Source organism: Microcaecilia unicolor, chromosome 4, assembly GCF_901765095.1.
Source record: "Microcaecilia unicolor chromosome 4, aMicUni1.1, whole genome shotgun sequence".
Taxonomy (NCBI): Eukaryota; Metazoa; Chordata; class Amphibia; order Gymnophiona; family Siphonopidae; genus Microcaecilia; species Microcaecilia unicolor.
Genome location: NC_044034.1, coordinates 271,019,313 through 271,036,043, shown reverse-complemented (window position 1 = coordinate 271,036,043; position 16,731 = coordinate 271,019,313). Strand labels below are relative to the sequence as shown.

At 44.5% G+C, this 16,731-nt stretch overlaps 1 protein-coding gene across 8 annotated transcripts in view; it reads left to right on the top strand.

Annotated features, from left to right (window-relative positions):
• The window catches only part of NAXD (NAD(P)HX dehydratase), an 81,269-nt gene that overhangs the window by 14,777 nt on the left and 49,761 nt on the right, over positions 1–16,731 (top strand). For 3 of the 8 annotated variants that reach the window (XM_030201553.1, XM_030201554.1, XM_030201551.1), the window contains one exon: positions 6,591–6,974. The exons of 4 other annotated variants lie outside the window; for them this stretch is intronic. In XM_030201553.1, the coding sequence (XP_030057413.1) occupies positions 6,591–6,974 (384 nt within the window). The remainder of the gene's footprint in view (positions 1–6,590; positions 6,975–16,731) is intronic. One more of the 8 variants, XM_030201552.1, reaches the window with a different exon arrangement.

The window sequence follows — 16,731 nt, the reverse complement described above, 5'->3', positions numbered from 1 at the left end:
CAGGTCCCTGGAATAGCGTAGTGGTCAGTGCAGTACACAGCAGGGGACCCAGGTCCCTATCTCCCTCTACCTGTCACACTTGTGGTGGAAACTGTGACCCCCTACCAAAGTCACCAAAGCCCTACTGTACCCATGTATAGGTGCTCCCTTCACCTATAAGGGCTACCGTAGTGGAGGGCAGTGGGTTTTGGAGGGCTCAAGGAACAAGATAAGGGAGCAAAGGTGAGGTGTGCAACAGGAGCATTTTCATGACGTGCACAGAAATGCCCTTTAGGGTGTCCCATCACTCTCCTGGGCTCTCCTGGGATGTCTGGAGGATTAGTCTACTAAAAATGCTGGCTCCTCCTACACCCCAATGACATGAATATCTGTTTTGCATTGTGGTTTTTTTTTTTAATGATCCTAAAAACAAAACATCTAAAGCACAAAACCTTGTTCGAATGGTATTTTCGAAAAAAAAAAAATTTTTTTTCTTCTTTGAAAATGATCATCTTTCCAGTTCAAATTTTGGATTTAGACGTTATATCGAAAATGCCCTTCCACGTAACTTTGTAAGTCTGTATGCTTTAAAAATGAGCTTATTTTTTAATAAAGCTAGTGAGATTATATAGGTGCTCAAGAGCTATACACCCAAGTGGAATTAATTTATGTTTCTCTAATTTTTCTATCAAGTGACATATAAAGAAATAATAAAAGTTAGTGGATTAATTAAAACAGCCAAAATTAAATCCCAATTATTTCACCTAGGACTCGGAAATTTTGGCAAATTTCTTTGCAGAATTTTATAAAAATATACACCTCACAATTGAACACCCCTGTAGATAAATTAGATGATAAAGCTAAATCAGAGACTGACCAAAACGTTTCACAAAAGAGGAAAGATACCAATCGATTTCTTCCTTAAAATGCAATAAAGCAGCTGGATCTGATGGACTTCCAGCTGAATTATGAAAAAGATTTAAGGATCCTCTTAAATACTTTTAGTGAAATAATATCTACAGGGAAATTGCCATCTACATTCTACAATACTCATAGTATTACTATTATTCCCAAGGAATGCAAAGACACATTAATTGTTAAACAAAAATCACAGTTTTCACCAAACTTCTAAGTCTCAGAATTTAGAAATACATGGATCATATAATAAATCAGACCAAACTGGCTTTATTAAAAACAGATATACCTCAGATAAACGTTTAAGATATACCAAACCAAAACCCAAAAGGGGATTATGCTTTTCTCTCCTTAGATGCTGAAAAACTAATTTTGCTTTTTATGTAAGATAAGTAATTATGACCAGAGCCTAACTTGGATAGAAGCTCTATATCATTCTCCCACAGGTTCAGTTGTAGTTAATGATACTTTTTTCATTTCCTTTTAAGTTATACAGAGAGAGAGGTCAAGGATGTTGTCATGAAATGCCTAGCCACCCACCTGGGGGTACCCTGCAGCCACTTAAGAGGGTCTATCCCCAGCACAACTCAGGTCAGCCTGCACCTTCTGCTTGTGCTCTATTCTAGCACCCTCCTCCCACCGATTGGGTCACAGTCACCTTTGGGAAGTCTCCCACTCACAAATTATCCCCAGTGATTTCTAAGTTACTGGAGCCACACTCCCAGTGGTCCCATAGTTCTCAGAAGATACTCACAGACCCAACACACAAAACACCAGGATTCTTTATTAGTCCAGACAGGCAGAACGAACAAACAATTGTGTTTATTCTCAGAACTTGGAACAGTGAACAAAAATGTGCAATTGGCAAACAATTACGGGTAACTGAAATATGGATCAATTATAACACTAACTAAATATCTATATACTGCCTAAGCAGTACCTGGGAAGATCAGGACATGTAACTATTCACAGAGCCTTAGCAAAGAGATCTGTCTCCCTCTTCTTCCAGGCTAAGAGTGAAGCAACAGCCAGTTCTGCTGGGTAATTTCAAAACTCCGGGCCAATCAGAGCCCAGAACAGTCAAGTTTAAAATAAAAACTGGGTACATAACTAAAGGCACTTCCTATTATCTGTATGCCAACTAAAATAAAGAGAAGTCTGTCCCCTGTAACAGCTTTAAGCATAAACATGCACCATCTGCTGGCCAAACAGGAGAAATACACTTCAGACATACTTAAACAGGAAAATATCCAATACATTTTACAAGCTTAAGACATACTGTTTCTTCACAGATGTCCACTCTTATTATTTGCAATAGCAATAAAACGGCTGACAACCATTGGAAATTCAGACAACATCAATGAGATAACTACAGATGAAAAGCCTTCTATAGCCATTTACACAGATGATACATTAATCTTCTTACAAGGTTTAAATGAATCCATATCTTGCCTATTAACATTAAGGGTAATCAGACAAATGTCTATATACAACAAATATTACAAAATCTGTGATAATGCCCTGTGGCCTTAAAATAAAACTAGAGAGACTTTAGGTAGAAAACCCACCTCTTACATAGTAACATAGTAGATGACGGCAGAAAAAGACCTGCCTGGTCCATCCAGTCTGCCCAACAAGATAAACTCATTTGTGTATACCTTACCTTGATTTGTACCTGCCTTTTTCAGGGCACAGACCTTACAAGTCTGCCCAGCAGTATTTCCCGCCTCCCAACCACCAGTCCCGCCTCCCATCACCGGCTCTGACACAGACCGTTTAAGTCTGCCCTCCACTATCCTCGCCTCCCAACCACCAACCTCTCTTCCCCCACCTGCTCCGCCACCCAATTTCGGCTAAGCTTCTGAGGATCCATTCCTACTGCACAAGATTCCTTTATGCATATCCCACGCATGTTTGAATTCCGTTACCGTTTTCATCTCCACCACCTCCCGCAGGAGGGCATTCCAAGCATCCACCACCCTCTCTGTGAAAAAATACTTCCTGACATCTTTCCTGAGGCTGCCCCCCTTCAACCTCATTTCATGTCCTCTCGTTCTACCGCCTTCCCATCTCCGGAAAAGATTTGTTTGCGGATTAATACCTTTCAAATATTTGAATGTCTGTATCATATCACCCCTGTTCCTCCTTTCCTCCAGGGTATACATGTTCAGGTCAGCAAGTCTCTCCTCATACGTCTTGGAACGCAAATCCCGTACCATTTTCGTAGCTTTTCTTTGTACCGCTTCCATTTTTTTAACATCTTTCGCAAGGTACGGCCTCCAAAACTGAACACAATACTCCAGGTGGGGCCTGACCAACGACTTGTACAGGGGCATCAACACTTCCTTTCTTCTGCTGATCACACCTCTCTCTATACAGCCTAGCAACCTTCTCGCTACGGCCACCGCCTTGTCACACTGTTTCGTCGCCTTCAGATCCTCCGATTCTATCACCCCAAGATCCCTCTCCCCATCCTTACCTATCAGACTCTCACCGCCTGACACATAAGTCTCTCGTGGGTTTCTACTCCCTAAATGCATCACTTTGCATTTCTTCGCATTGAATTTTAATTGCCAAACCTTAGACCATTCTTCTAGCTTCCTCAGATCCCTTTTCATGCTTTCCACTCCCTCCCGGGTGTCCACTCTGTTGCAAATCTTAGTATCATCCGCAAATAGGCAAACTTTACCTTCTAACCCTTCGGCAAATGTCACTCACAAATATATTGAACAGAATCGGCCCCAGCACCGATTCCTGAGGCACTCCACTACTCACCTTTCCTTCCTCCGAGCGAACTCCATTTACCACCACTCTCTGTTGTCTGTCCGTCTTTCTGAACTATACTATCTTTCAAGTATCTTGGAGTTATATCTCATGCAATTATACTCTTAATTTATGAAAAATTACTATCACGTTAAAATAGACTTTAAAAATGGAAGGATAAAATAATATCTTGGTTAGGAAGGATAAACACCTTAAAAATGATTTTTTTTTCCCCTAAATTCTTATATTGACCTAGCTCTTTACCAAGATTTTTTTTTTTTTTTTAAGAAACCAGAAAAATATTTTCAGCTTTTATATGGCAAGGCAAAAAAGCCAGGCTAGAATTCCAGACAGGTGCCTTTCCAAAATCAATGGGAGGTCTAGGAATTCTAAATGTAGGGCCCCTCAATGTTTTGTCTTTCAGTATTCAGCACAGGTGGGCCTGGCTTGGCCCTTAATTCCAAAGGTACAGTTCAGCAGGGTTCCAAGATAACCTTGGCCTACCTGAGTAGAACTTCTGCAGCTTATAATTATAATTTTGCAGTAGAGACATGCAGTGCTAGTTTCCTACTGATTTTATCCTGCCTTGATCATACCCTCCCTATTGTGCCCATGCTGAGTCTTCTGTTCCTTTCGTGGCCTGCCTTTTAAGGTGGCTCTGACTGTGAGGGTACACTGTTAAGGGGGAGCTGTAATTTCCTCTAGATTCCCTCACAGCATGTTTAAACGTTTTTGCGAGATCTATCTGAATTATATGAACAAACTCACTAGATAAGATTAGAAGCTTTACTTTTTGCCCACTCACTCCAAGTGAAGGAATATTTAATTTAGATTGTATATTAATGAAGAAATGTTCAGTCTATCCTTTGTTCATGCCTTTGACTAATATTAGGGTCAAAATATGTAACAAAGCTCATAATCAAGATTTTTATCTTCCTTTCTCCCATCTCAGCAAAATAATTTCAAAGGGAAATGGGACAACAGCTATTAAAAAAGAAAAGAAAAAAAATAGCATCAGGAAAACTGATTTTCTAATTGAACAATGTTAAACCAAGAGGATACAGAAAAAAAATTGGTTCTTCTCTTCTTTCACTATTTTCAGCTGAGAAATTTATTTTCTGTTAAACAGAGTAAGCACAACTTATTATGACTTGTTACTAATTGGGGAAAATGTTCTTTTTGAGCATTATACCAAATGAAAATTATATCCCATGTTTGATGCAAAATTCAAAATACTAATATTGCCCATAATTGTATCTGGAAAAAAATATCAGTTCTGTATCATTAAGCAGAATAAAAAATATTTACATACAATTTCTCAAATTATTTATAAATTACTTCAAGAAACATCTCTGTGTTGGAAGGGTTGTCAAACTGAAGGAATATTTATCCAAAAGTGGTGGGACTTCTATTCATTAAAACCTGCTGGGAGTCAGTTCACATATTGTTAAAAATCAGATACTAACTTTTTCATGACAATAGAGACTGTGTTATTAGGATGGGGCACAATCCCTCTTATCAGCAAGATATGTAATAGCAAAATACTGGGAACGCAGATACGCGCCCTGTCAGAATGGATGAATAGTTACAACAAATATGGGATACAATTAAAATGGAGATACTGGCATATTAAAAAGATATCAAAAATTTTGAGAAAATAGGGAATCGTTTTATTAAAAATTATCCATCATAATATTTAAATGCAAATTTCAATTGCTATTGTAAATTTTCAATTACAAATGCTAGATAGATTTTGTAGCATTTTTTAGTATGACTATCATTCTTATTTTACTCTTGAAATAGAATCTTGACAGTGGTGTAATAGGGCTTTAATATTGGTCATGTTGGTTATCCATTTTATTAGACTATGGGGCTCATTTTCAAAGCACTTAGTAAACCCTATGGAATTTTGAAAATACGCTTCCATGTATCTTTGATTATAAAGCCTTGAATAGAAAGAGGTATAAATCCAACTTAAAGGGAATAACAATTTAGCTACTTTATTTGAACACATATTTCATCATAGGTACTCATTCTAAATTTTGCATGGGGAAAGGTACTTGTGATTCTGTGACTGTTGTGAAAACACTAATCTGGGACATTTCTACATAGATGTGTAATTGTGTGAACATCTGTGGCTGTATTTACATTTCGTGGAATGTTTTGACCTTTCAGACGTTTTGTTGTAATGAAACTTTAGTATGTTACAAAGAAAAAAAGCAAACTCACATCATTATTATATTTTCTGCTGCATTCTGGCAATTCCATTTTGTGCAGACATGCTTTATCCCTGAACAACACAGATGGTGGGGTATAGAGGAAGGAATAAGCTGAAAGTTTGTTTACAGTAGTAAACCTAGTCCTGGAGGCAATCCAGCCAGTCAGGTTTTCAGTGTATCCACAATGAATATTCATGAGAGAGATTTTTGTGCAGTGGAGCCAGTGCAAGTAAATTTCTTGCCTGAATATTCATTGTGGATATCCTGAAAACCTGACTGGCAGGAGTGCCTCCAGGACCAGGTTTGGGAACCACTGCAGTACAGTACGTTTGGCACATCATTGTACTAGGTTTGTGAAGAGGCAATCAAGTTGGTGTTGCTAGTGGAGGAGTAGCCTAGTGGTTAGTGCAGCGGACTTTGATCCTGGGGAACTGGGTTCGATTCCCACTGCAGCTCCTTGTGACTGTGGCAAGTCACTTAACCCTCCATTGCCCCAGGTACAAAATAAATACCTGTATATATGTAAACCGCTTTGAATGTAGTTGCAAAATACCACAGAAAGGCGGTATATCAAGTCCCATTTCCCTTTCTCCCCACTTCCCCCTCCAGACATAAATATTAGGTTGCTGCGCTATTTGCACATGATCTTCCAAAACAGTGTTGAATCTTTGGTTTGGATCTGCTGTCATATAACACTGTAACATTTTGTTTCAGGTTTCAAACAGCTTGCTCCTCCAAGCAGTGCACCTTCACCCTTACAACGTAAAAGGCCAAAAAAACGCCATACGAATTTAACCCTGGATGCAATGATGGAGAAATTCTTACAGCAAAGCATGGATGCGGAACAGAAGTTCTACAAGTACGAGGAGCAGCGACTTAAAATTGAAGATAAGCGAAGGGAAGCCGAGCATGCTCGGGAACTTCAAATGTTGCAGATGCTGGGACAGATGCTGGCAGGCATTTCTTCTGCAGTCTCACAGAGGTCACATTCTAGAGCCTGCAGCCCACCTCGGAGGGCAAATCGCCAGTCATTTGGGGAGACCATTAATTACAATCCTGTCGATAGAGCACTTTCTCCACCCATAGGTATTTCTTCCTGTAAGTTAGCTGATGTATTTGGCAAGTTAGAAAAAATCGTCTTTGACTATCTCTGAGTATGCAAAAACGGTTCATGTTTTTCTTAGCTTTTTATTTGTGGGTCAGAGAGATCTTAAAAATTTATATTGATAGATGTTTTCTAAATATTGCTGGTAGTTTTCCATACTGTTTTAAAGCGTTAGTATTAGCCAGACGTTTCAGAAAGTCACTTTCTGTGGTTTCTTAGTCCTGTTAGAGAGCTCGGTCAAAGTTTCCTGACGTGACAGTTGGTGTTTCAAGAGGCATATTTTATGTTGCTATTAAGACCTCAGTAAGACTTACAATATCATTCCACAGGTTTAGCACAGGCCTTTCAATGGTTGCTCAGAGCAAGTTACCTTTTCTGGAGGGCTTACGATTTTAAGAGGCTGCTGTAATAAGTGCTAAGTTGCGTTCAGGTTAATAATAGATTCAGGAAGGGCTTATGCCCAAAAATCTGTGCATGTAAGAATGTGCGCACGTATTACCGCACTGTTAATTAAATCCTTTGTTAATGAAGACATTAGCTACTACCCCTCAATTCAGAGAAGTGCGCACAAATCCTGAAGGCTTCACACATAGAACAATGAAGTTAACTTCATCCCTGAGATGGAGTAAAGTGCTAGCATTAAGGTAGGTTGCAGTGTTGAGATTTATCTACAGTAGTTCTTGCTCAGTTACCTCACGCAGGAGCAGCGAGTAAGAAGTGACCACCCAATATAAGAAGCACCCGTCAAGCCCAGAGGGATGAGGCTGGGGGTACGACTGGGTGAATAAGTTTTGCTATAGCTAGCACTTAACATTCATTTATCCGCTGCTTCTCAGGAATGATAGATTCCTTTGCTAAGAAGGAACTAATCATTGCTGAGGGGCAGTGAATAAGTTTAAAACTTGTACGGAGCAAGGCCTGATGCAGAAAACTGTGAACATATTACTGCGGCTTTGTGCACACTATTTTTGTCAGCACACCTTTAATACTAGAAGAAATTTTTATAACGATAGTTTATTGCATTGGGAGTTGGGGCTTCCCCCCCGCCCTCAAAAAGAAAAAATAAAAAAGCTTGTGTTTTTACGGCAGTGCAGGGTAAAGCCAGTATAAGTCTGTTATTGAGATGGACATGGGGGAAGCCACTGCTTGCCCCAAGATTGGTAGCATGGACTGTTGTCACTAGTTGGGTTTCTGCAACTTCAAATGCAGAGAGTGAAACTACCACTATTTACCATAATAAAACAAAAAACAGTGGAAATTCAGAAACTGCTTCCCAATTGCTAACGGTGAACCATGTCCACTTAACGTACTAAGCAACTTTTTTTCATGAGAAGTATATCAGAAACATTGAACTTTGAACTAAAATGTCCTTTCCAGAACTCAAATAGGCAAGTGATCAAAAAAATCAGCACTTAGCTTAATTCCATGTAGACAGCCGTCGAACATAACTAGCTTGACTCGACATTCACAGACTTAACAATACAGACACCCTGCCAATGCAGTTGTCCTGATAGCGTTTCAGCAGGAAATTCCTGTCTGCTGCTGGTTTTGAGAGTGCAGGTAGTGAATGTCCTGGATTGGACTGAGAAAATGATAAGCAATCGATGAGTGCATAATTTTGAGACTCCAGAAGCAGGCAGGAATTTCCTGCCGAAATGCTATCGGGACAACTGCATTGGCGGGTTGGGTTGTCTGTATTAAGTCTGTGAGCATTGAGCCAAGCTAAGTTATGTTCGACTGTCTGCATTGAATTTAGCTGAGTGCCGATTTTTTTTTTGATCGCTTGCCTATTTGAGTTTTGGGAAGGAAATTTGTTTGAAAGTTTGGTTAAATAATAATAAATGATAATGTGACATAGGGGTTGTGGTCTGAAATGGGATGGCCCATAGGCGCCCGGTATAAGAGGCTTGGACAGGCTAAGCCTCCCCTGCTGTGCTCTGAGAGGTTTAAATTGTTGATTTACCTCCATCCTCACAGCAGGAGCTGCAGTGAAAGCCCTCTAGCCTTGTGTAACCAATTGTAGAAATTGGTTTATGGTTTGTTTACCTTACTGCTGGGAGAGCAGGGAGTGGGGGTTGGCTGGGTTGCCAGGGAGATATTTAAGGAGGATGACTTCCTGACCTGCACTGAGAACAGATAGCAGCAGAATCGGACAACCAGACAACAAAAGTAGAAAAGATAATTTTATTTTCATTATAGTGTTTGGAATATGTCCACTTTGAGAATCAGGTGCTCAACATTAAAAGTTTATATTTATTTACTTATTTATTTAGGGCATTTTATCCCACATTAAACATGAATTAGGGTGTTTTGTGGCTCTACATAAGAATTGTGATGATATGATCCCTTGTTTCATATTGTTGACGGTCTGCATTTTCCGTATGGGTGGTATATTGGTGTATTAGGTTCTGCCCAGTGTAATATTTATGGTACAGTAAGGTTCTGAGTGTTTTTGCACAAAGTTGTGCATAGTGTTTTGCAGTTGAGCGATTGTGCTTAGAATATGCTTTGAGCAACCACTTTATTCTTTGACATATGATACATATCTAATATCTAAATTTAATAAAAGGTATTGTGACTTATTTTTATTTATTTTTTTCTGTTATCAGACAATTATGGATTTAAGCTCTACCCCTGGCCCCACCCCTGACCCCGCCCCCTTTAGCCTCCCCAAACAGTTGGGCCACCGACCGCCTATGGGATGGCCCATAAGAAACCATATAACCCATACTTCAGTCCAAGTCCAATGTTTCTGATATTCTTCTCATGAGAAATAAGTTGATTAGTGCTTAGTATATTGTGGATGTGGTTCACCATTAGTAATTGGGATATAGTTTCTGAATTTCAACTTGTTTTATTCTGATTCAACTAACTGGGTTTCTGTCAGGTACTTGTGACCTAGATTGGCCACTGTTGGAAGCAGGATACTTGACTAGATGAACCATTGGTCTAATCCAGTATGGCTGCTATTATGTTCTTAAGGAGCAGGAGCAAAAAGTTGTAAATTGGGCAGAGAACATCCATTGCTGTCCTAGTTGAAGATCCAGACTTAAAAAGGTCACATTTCATTCTGCTTTGTCCTTCCTCCCTCACCTCCCCACAAAGGATGTCACAATTGAATATTACAAAGATAGGAGGCATGGGGGAGATATGTGCACAAACGCAAGAATCTGGGCGGAAGGTAGAGCTTCTTGTCATGGCTGCCCAGAGATGCTTCTGTGATTTGACTGCTGACAACTGAAGTCCTGAAGCTCTCAGACTTCTAATCCAGTCTTGTTAGCTTTTGCAGAGGATGAATCATCACTTAAAAAGCATGAAGAGAAATATTCATGGCAAAATATGAAAGAAACTCCAAGAATCGTGACACATAGACCACAAGCTTATAGCTGGGTAGTCCATCTTGGTTTCCTCTTAAATATATATATTTTTTAAGAGTATGTAGTTGTTTTTCCAGAAATATCCTAATTGTTCTGCTATACATGTATCAGTGAGGCCTGTCAAACTCCAGTAAGAATTGGTATGGCAGCATGCCAACCTATGTGGATTCATTGTACATTGTATCATTGTTCACTTGAGGTTTGGCAATATGGTGGACTGCATATCTGGTCTCTGCACAGTGTAAGGTGCAATTTTGAAAGTCTAACACATGGGAGAACTCAGCTGCATACCTGGCTGGAAGTGCAGGCCTTGCCAAACAAGGAGTGTAGAGAGAACTGAGTAGCAAGGCTGCAGGTCCCTGTCCACCGAAAACAAGTAGCAAGTACTAGTAGCTGAGCTGGTGAGCTCAGAGGATAGGCATCTGCACAGTTAGTGCGCACTAATTTTAGCGTGCTCTAAAAACGCTAGCGTACCTTAGTAAACAGGGCCCTAAAACTATATGAAAACTAATTAAAAAAAAAAAAACTACTACTATGCCTATCATTAATAAACCCCCCCCCCCCAAAAAAAAAAAAAAAAAAAAAAAACTGATCAGATGTCTACCAAAATAACTAATACAGTATATATATCATCAGGGGTACATCAAAAAGTATATATAACACAAAATAAGCATCTGAAAAGCGTTAAAAAATGTCATCACAAAAAAAAAAAAAGGAAAAATTATCTTGCCTTATAATTTTCTTTCCTTCAGTCCTACCAGACCAGTCTAGACAAGTAGGTGTTCTGTCCATTGACCAGCAGATGAAGACAGAAAAAGAAAGTAGTTCCATGTGCTTTGCTTTTAAAGGGGATTGTTCAGCCATAGAATGCTCAGAATAGCCAAACAATGGTGCACAAGGCTGTAATGTTAATAATGAATAATTGAGGCGAAGTGCCACACTTGGCCAATACATGTACCAACCAGGTAGTCCTAGACTTGACTGACATGCAGTATTTTCACTGAGTCAGGAAATGCATGATACATAATGCAAAAAGAAATCAGTTACTATAAGGGAGTGTTTCTGGACTGGTCTGGTAAGAAAAGAAAATATCAGGCGAGACATAATTTTTCCTTCCTTATTGTCCATACCAGACCAGTCCGTTCCAGAGAGTGGGATGTAGCAAAGCAGCCCTCAATAGGGTGGGAATAGAAGATAAGGATCAAACAGTCAGGAGTGCAGAGAATGAAAGTGGTAATACAGCCGTCAACATGTCGAAGCTCAAGATAGACCTGAGAAGGATTTCAGAGCCTTTATATCTAAAAAGTATTAACCCCTGAGGAAGACCGGCTGAAACAAACAGCCAGGTAAACAAGCTGTAAGTCTTGCAAGAATGAGGCGCAAACATCATCCATGCAATAATGATCTGATTCAGCTGCAAGGCATGATCCTTGACCATAATACCGAAAACATGGATGGAAGCAAGGAAAGCGGAACCAGAGTTGCCCAGCTAGGAAGAACTAACAATTGACACTTCCATATCATCAAGCTGATCAATCCATAGACTGGTGGGTTGTGTCCATCTACCAGCAGGTGGAGATAGAGAGCAAACTTTTGCCTCCCTATATGTGGTCATGTGCTGCCGGAAACTCCTCAGTATGTTCTCTATCTCAGCAGGTGGTGGTCACACACAGCAGCAGCTCTGGCTAGGCCTCCAAGCCTAATCCTTAGGTTTTGTTGAGGCCTGGGGTTGACGGCTCTTTTGAGCAAGTGCAAACCTGGTGGTGCCAGGTCCCTCCTTTTCTCCCCCCTCCCGCTGGCTCCGTTAAAAAAAAAAAAAAAATTTTAAACGTCCTTAAAGGCGTTTATTTCGACGTTTATTTAAACGTTCATTGCAGCTACTCACTGGGACACCAGTTCGTTACAGCTCGGAGCGGCAAGCAGGTAATTTTACCTTTTTATAGCGGGCAGGGGGTTCCCCGATTCTTCTCCTCGTGGCATATGGCGTCGGAGGGCGAGGGCGCAAAGGGTCGCTCCCCGGATCGCTGGAGCGCTTCTAGAGGGGATGCGGGGGTTTTACAGCCTGATTCGCCTTTGATGGGTGACAGTTTAGTGACCGATGAATGTCCCGGTCCTTCCTCCGGCGTGGCGGTTTTTCCCGCCATAAACGCCCATCCCCCGCTCCTCGCCTCCGCCATCTTGGCCGGCCACGCGGCTCGGACGGCTTCTTCGTGGGCCGCCCTTGAGGTTGGAGACATTAATGCCATGAACGCCCTTAATTTGGGCGACGGCACAAAAGCGGCTAAAGTTAAGCGCGGCTCCTTCGCGGAGTTTCGCGCCGGACGCCATTTTGGATGCGCAGCATGTCTCTCCCCCGCTATTGCGAGCGCCGGTTGAGAGTGCGTCTAGGACTGTTGCCCAGGCTGCGGAAGTGCACAGTCTGGGGGGTTTCTCCCCCGAGTTTGTTTTGCTGCTGCATCAGGCTTTCCTCATGCAAAACGCTGCCCCTGCTCCCTCGTCTGGTAAAGAGGTTGAGGTTCCCAGAGGTAACGCCCTCGGGTTGATTCCCAGGCCTTGGAGGACTTTGTCTCCTCCGATGTAGATGAGGGCAGCGTGTCTGAGGTCTCCCAACGGTCCTTTGCGGATTCCTTGGAGGAGATAGATCCCCGCTCGGATGGAGCGGATGACCCCTCTGCAGCGCGGCTTTTTAGCCCAGAGGATTTGCCCAACCTGTTGTTACAGGCCATGGACACTTTGAAGATTTCCTCTCCGGAGGACGTCTCTCCCTCAGCCCCTGTTGGCTCTGCCATTATGCTGGGGTCGAAGCGCCCGCCTAGAACCTTCCACGTGCATGATGCCATGCACACCTTAATTTCGGCTCAATGGGATGTCCCGGAAGCGAGCCTTAAAGTGGCTAGGGCTATGTCCCGCCTCTATCCTTTGGCTGTGAGTGAACGTGAGGCCTATCTGTGGCCTACCGTGGATTCTTTAATCACTGCGGTGACTAAGAAAACGGCTTTGCCGGTGGAAGGTGGCACGGCCCTGAAGGACGCCCAAGACAGAAGATTGGAGGCGGCCTTAAGGTCGTCCTTTGAGGCGGCTGCTTTAAGTTTGCAGGCCTCAGTTTGCGGCTCCTATGTGGCCAGGGCGTGCCTGACTATGGTGCAGCGGGCTTCCCCCTCGGATCATTCCTTGAGGGCTGATTGGCCGGCCCTGGAATCGGGCTTAGCCTATTTGGCAGACTTGCTGTATGATGTCTTGAGGGCCTCAGCTAAAGGCATGGCTCAGACAATCTCTGCGCGGCGGTGGCTTTGGCTGAAACATTGGTCTGCTGACCACGCCTCTAAATCCCGCCTGGCTGGATTGCCTTTTAAAGGCAAGCTGCTCTTTGGGGTCGAGCTGGACAAAATCGTGACCGATCTCGGCACGTCTAAGGGCAAGAAATTACCAGAGGTCAGGGCTCGGGCTAGTACTCGTCCCAGTACCTTCAGAGGACGGTTGCAGGAAGCCCGTCGGTACCGCCCGGGCAAGTCGGGCTCCTCTGCCCCTTCTTCCTTCAAGAGGAATTTCTCCCCCAAGCAGCATTCCTTTCGCAGAGACCGCCGTCCCGGAGGTGCTCCCTCCGGTCCTCCCCCAGGGTCTCGTACCCAATGACGGGGCCTTGGTCCATGCCCCAGTGCAGATTGGAGGACGGCTGTCCTCGTTTCTGGGCGAGTGGACCACAATAACTTCAGACGCGTGGGTGCTGGAAGTCATCAGAGACGGCTACAAGCTAGAGTTCTGCCGACCCTTATAAGACGGGTTCGTACTTTCTCCCTGCAAGTCTCCGGTCAAAGCTGTGGCAGTGCAGCAGACCTTGGACAATCTGATCCGCCTGGGCGCGGTCGTTCCGGTGCCAGAAAGTCAGCTTGGCAAGGGACGTTACTCCATTTACTTTGTGGTACCAAAGAAAGGAGGTTTTGTCCGGCCTATCCTCGACCTCAAAGGGGTCAATCGGGCCTTGAAAGTGCGGCACTTTCGCATGGAGACTCTCCGCTCTGTTATAGCGGCAGTGAAGGCAGGAGAGTTCCTGGCATCCTTGGACATCAAGGAAGCGTACCTGCATATTCCCATCTGGCCTCCTCATCAACGCTTTCTGCGTTTTGCAGTCCTGGGACGACACTTCCAGTTCAGAGCCCTCCCATTCGGGTTGGCTACTGCTCCGCGGACCTTTTCCAAAGTAATGGTGGTCATCGCGGCCTTCCTACGAAAGGAAGGGGTACAAGTCCATCCTTATCTGGACGACTGGTTGATCCGAGCCCCCTCTTATGCAGAGTGCGGCAAAGCTGTGAACCGGGTAGTTGCTCTTTTGAGCTCCCTGGGATGGATCATCAACTGGGAGTAGAGCCAGCTGCGCCCGACTCAGTCCCTGGAGTACCTGGGAGTTCGATTCGACACCCAAGTGGGCAGAGTGTTCCTGCCAGACAATCGGATTGTCAAACTTCAGGCTCAAGTGGACCAGTTCCTAGTAGCCTCTCCTCCTCGGGCTTGGGACTATGTGCAGCTGTTGGGCTCTATGACGGCCACGATGGAAGTAGTGCCCTGGGCCAGGGCTCATATGAGACCACTTCAACAATCTTTGCTGCGGTGCTGGACTCCGATGTCGGAGGATTATGCTGTGCGCCTTCCCTTTGACCCAGCAGTGCGCAAGGCGCTGAGCTGGTGGATGCAGACAGACAAGTTGTCTGCGGGAATGCCTCTGGTGACCCCAGAGTGGATTGTCGTCACGACGGACGCCTCTTTGTCGGGCTGGGGAGCCCACTGCTTGGGAAGGACAGCGCAGGGGCTCTGGTCTCCTGCAGAGGCAAAGTGGTCTATCAACCTCCTGGAACTCAGAGCCATTCGGTTGGCGCTTTGGGAGTTCATCCCGGTACTGGTGTTGGCCTGTACGGGTCCTGTCAGACAATGCCACGGCTGTGGCCTATGTCAACCGCCAGGGAGGTACCAAGAGCGTCCCTCTAGCCAAGGAGGCTATGAATCTTTGCCAGTGGGCGGAAGCGAACCTGGAGCAGCTTTCAGCGGCCCACATTGCCGGAGTCATGAATGTCAAGGCGGTCTTTCTCAGTCGCCATACCTTGGAGCCCAGAGAGTGGCAACTATCTGCTCAGGCGTTCTTGGACATCACGAAGCGCTGGGGCCAGCCGAGCCTAGATCTGATGGCGTCATTGGCCAATTGCCAAGTGCCGCGCTTTTTCAGCAGAGGACGGGACCCTCGATCCCTGGAGTAGATGCTCTTCTCCAACAGTGGCCGACACAAGAGCTCCTCTATGTGTTCCCGCCCTGGCCCATGTTGGGCAGGGTGCTAGACCGGGTGGCAAAGCATCCCGGCAGGGTAATCCTGGTGGGTCCGGATTGGCCCAGACGTCCCTGGTATGCGGACTTGATCAGGCTCTCAGTCGACGATCCTCTGCGGCTGTCAGTGGAGCAGGGCCTGTTACATCAGGGTCCCGTGGTGATGGAGGATCCCTCCCCTTTGGTCTTACGGCCTGGCTATAGAGCGGCAGCGTCTGAGGAAGAAGGGCTTCTCAGACAAGGTCATCGCCACTATGCTAAGAGCGAGGAAGCGCTCTACTTCTACTGCCTACGCCAGGGTTTGGTGTATCTTTGCAGCGTGGTGTGAAGCAGGCTCACTTTCTCCCTTCACTGCTCCAATTTCTTCAGTGTTGGCGTTCCTGCAAGAAGGTCTGGAGAAAGGCCTGTCGCTCAGTTCCCTTAAAGTCCAGGTAGCGGCTCTGGCTTGCTTCAGGGGCCGCCTGAAGGGTGCTTCCCTGGCTTCGCAGCCAGATGTGGTGCGCTTTCTCAAGGGAGTTAATCACCTGCGCCCTCCTCTGCACTCAGTGGTGCCTGCGTGGAATCTCAACCTGGTGCTAAGAGCATTGCAGAAGCCGCCTTTTGAACCCTTGTCAAGGGCATCTCTGAAAGACCTGACGTGGAAAGCAGTCTTTTTGGTGGCTATCACTTCAGCCAGAAGAGTTTCCGAGCTCCAGGCGCTCTCATGTCGAGAGCCTTTTCTGCAGTTCACTGAGGCAGGAGTGACTATTCGCACAGTGCCTTCCTTTCTGCCCAAGATTGTTTCTCGCTTCCATGTGAATCAGCAGCTCTGTCTCCCTTCCTTTCGTAGGGAGGACTACCCAGAGGAGTACTCTGCTCTTAAATATCTGGATGTGAGGCGAGTCATCATCAGATACTTGGAAGTGACCAATGATTTCCGGAAATCGGATCATCTGTTTGTCCTGTTTGCAGGTCCTCGTAAGGGTCTGCAGGCTGCTAAGCCTACAGTGGCAAGATGGGTCAAGGAAGCCATTGCAGCGGCTTATGTGGTCGCAAGGAAGGTGCCGCCTATCCAGCTGAAGGC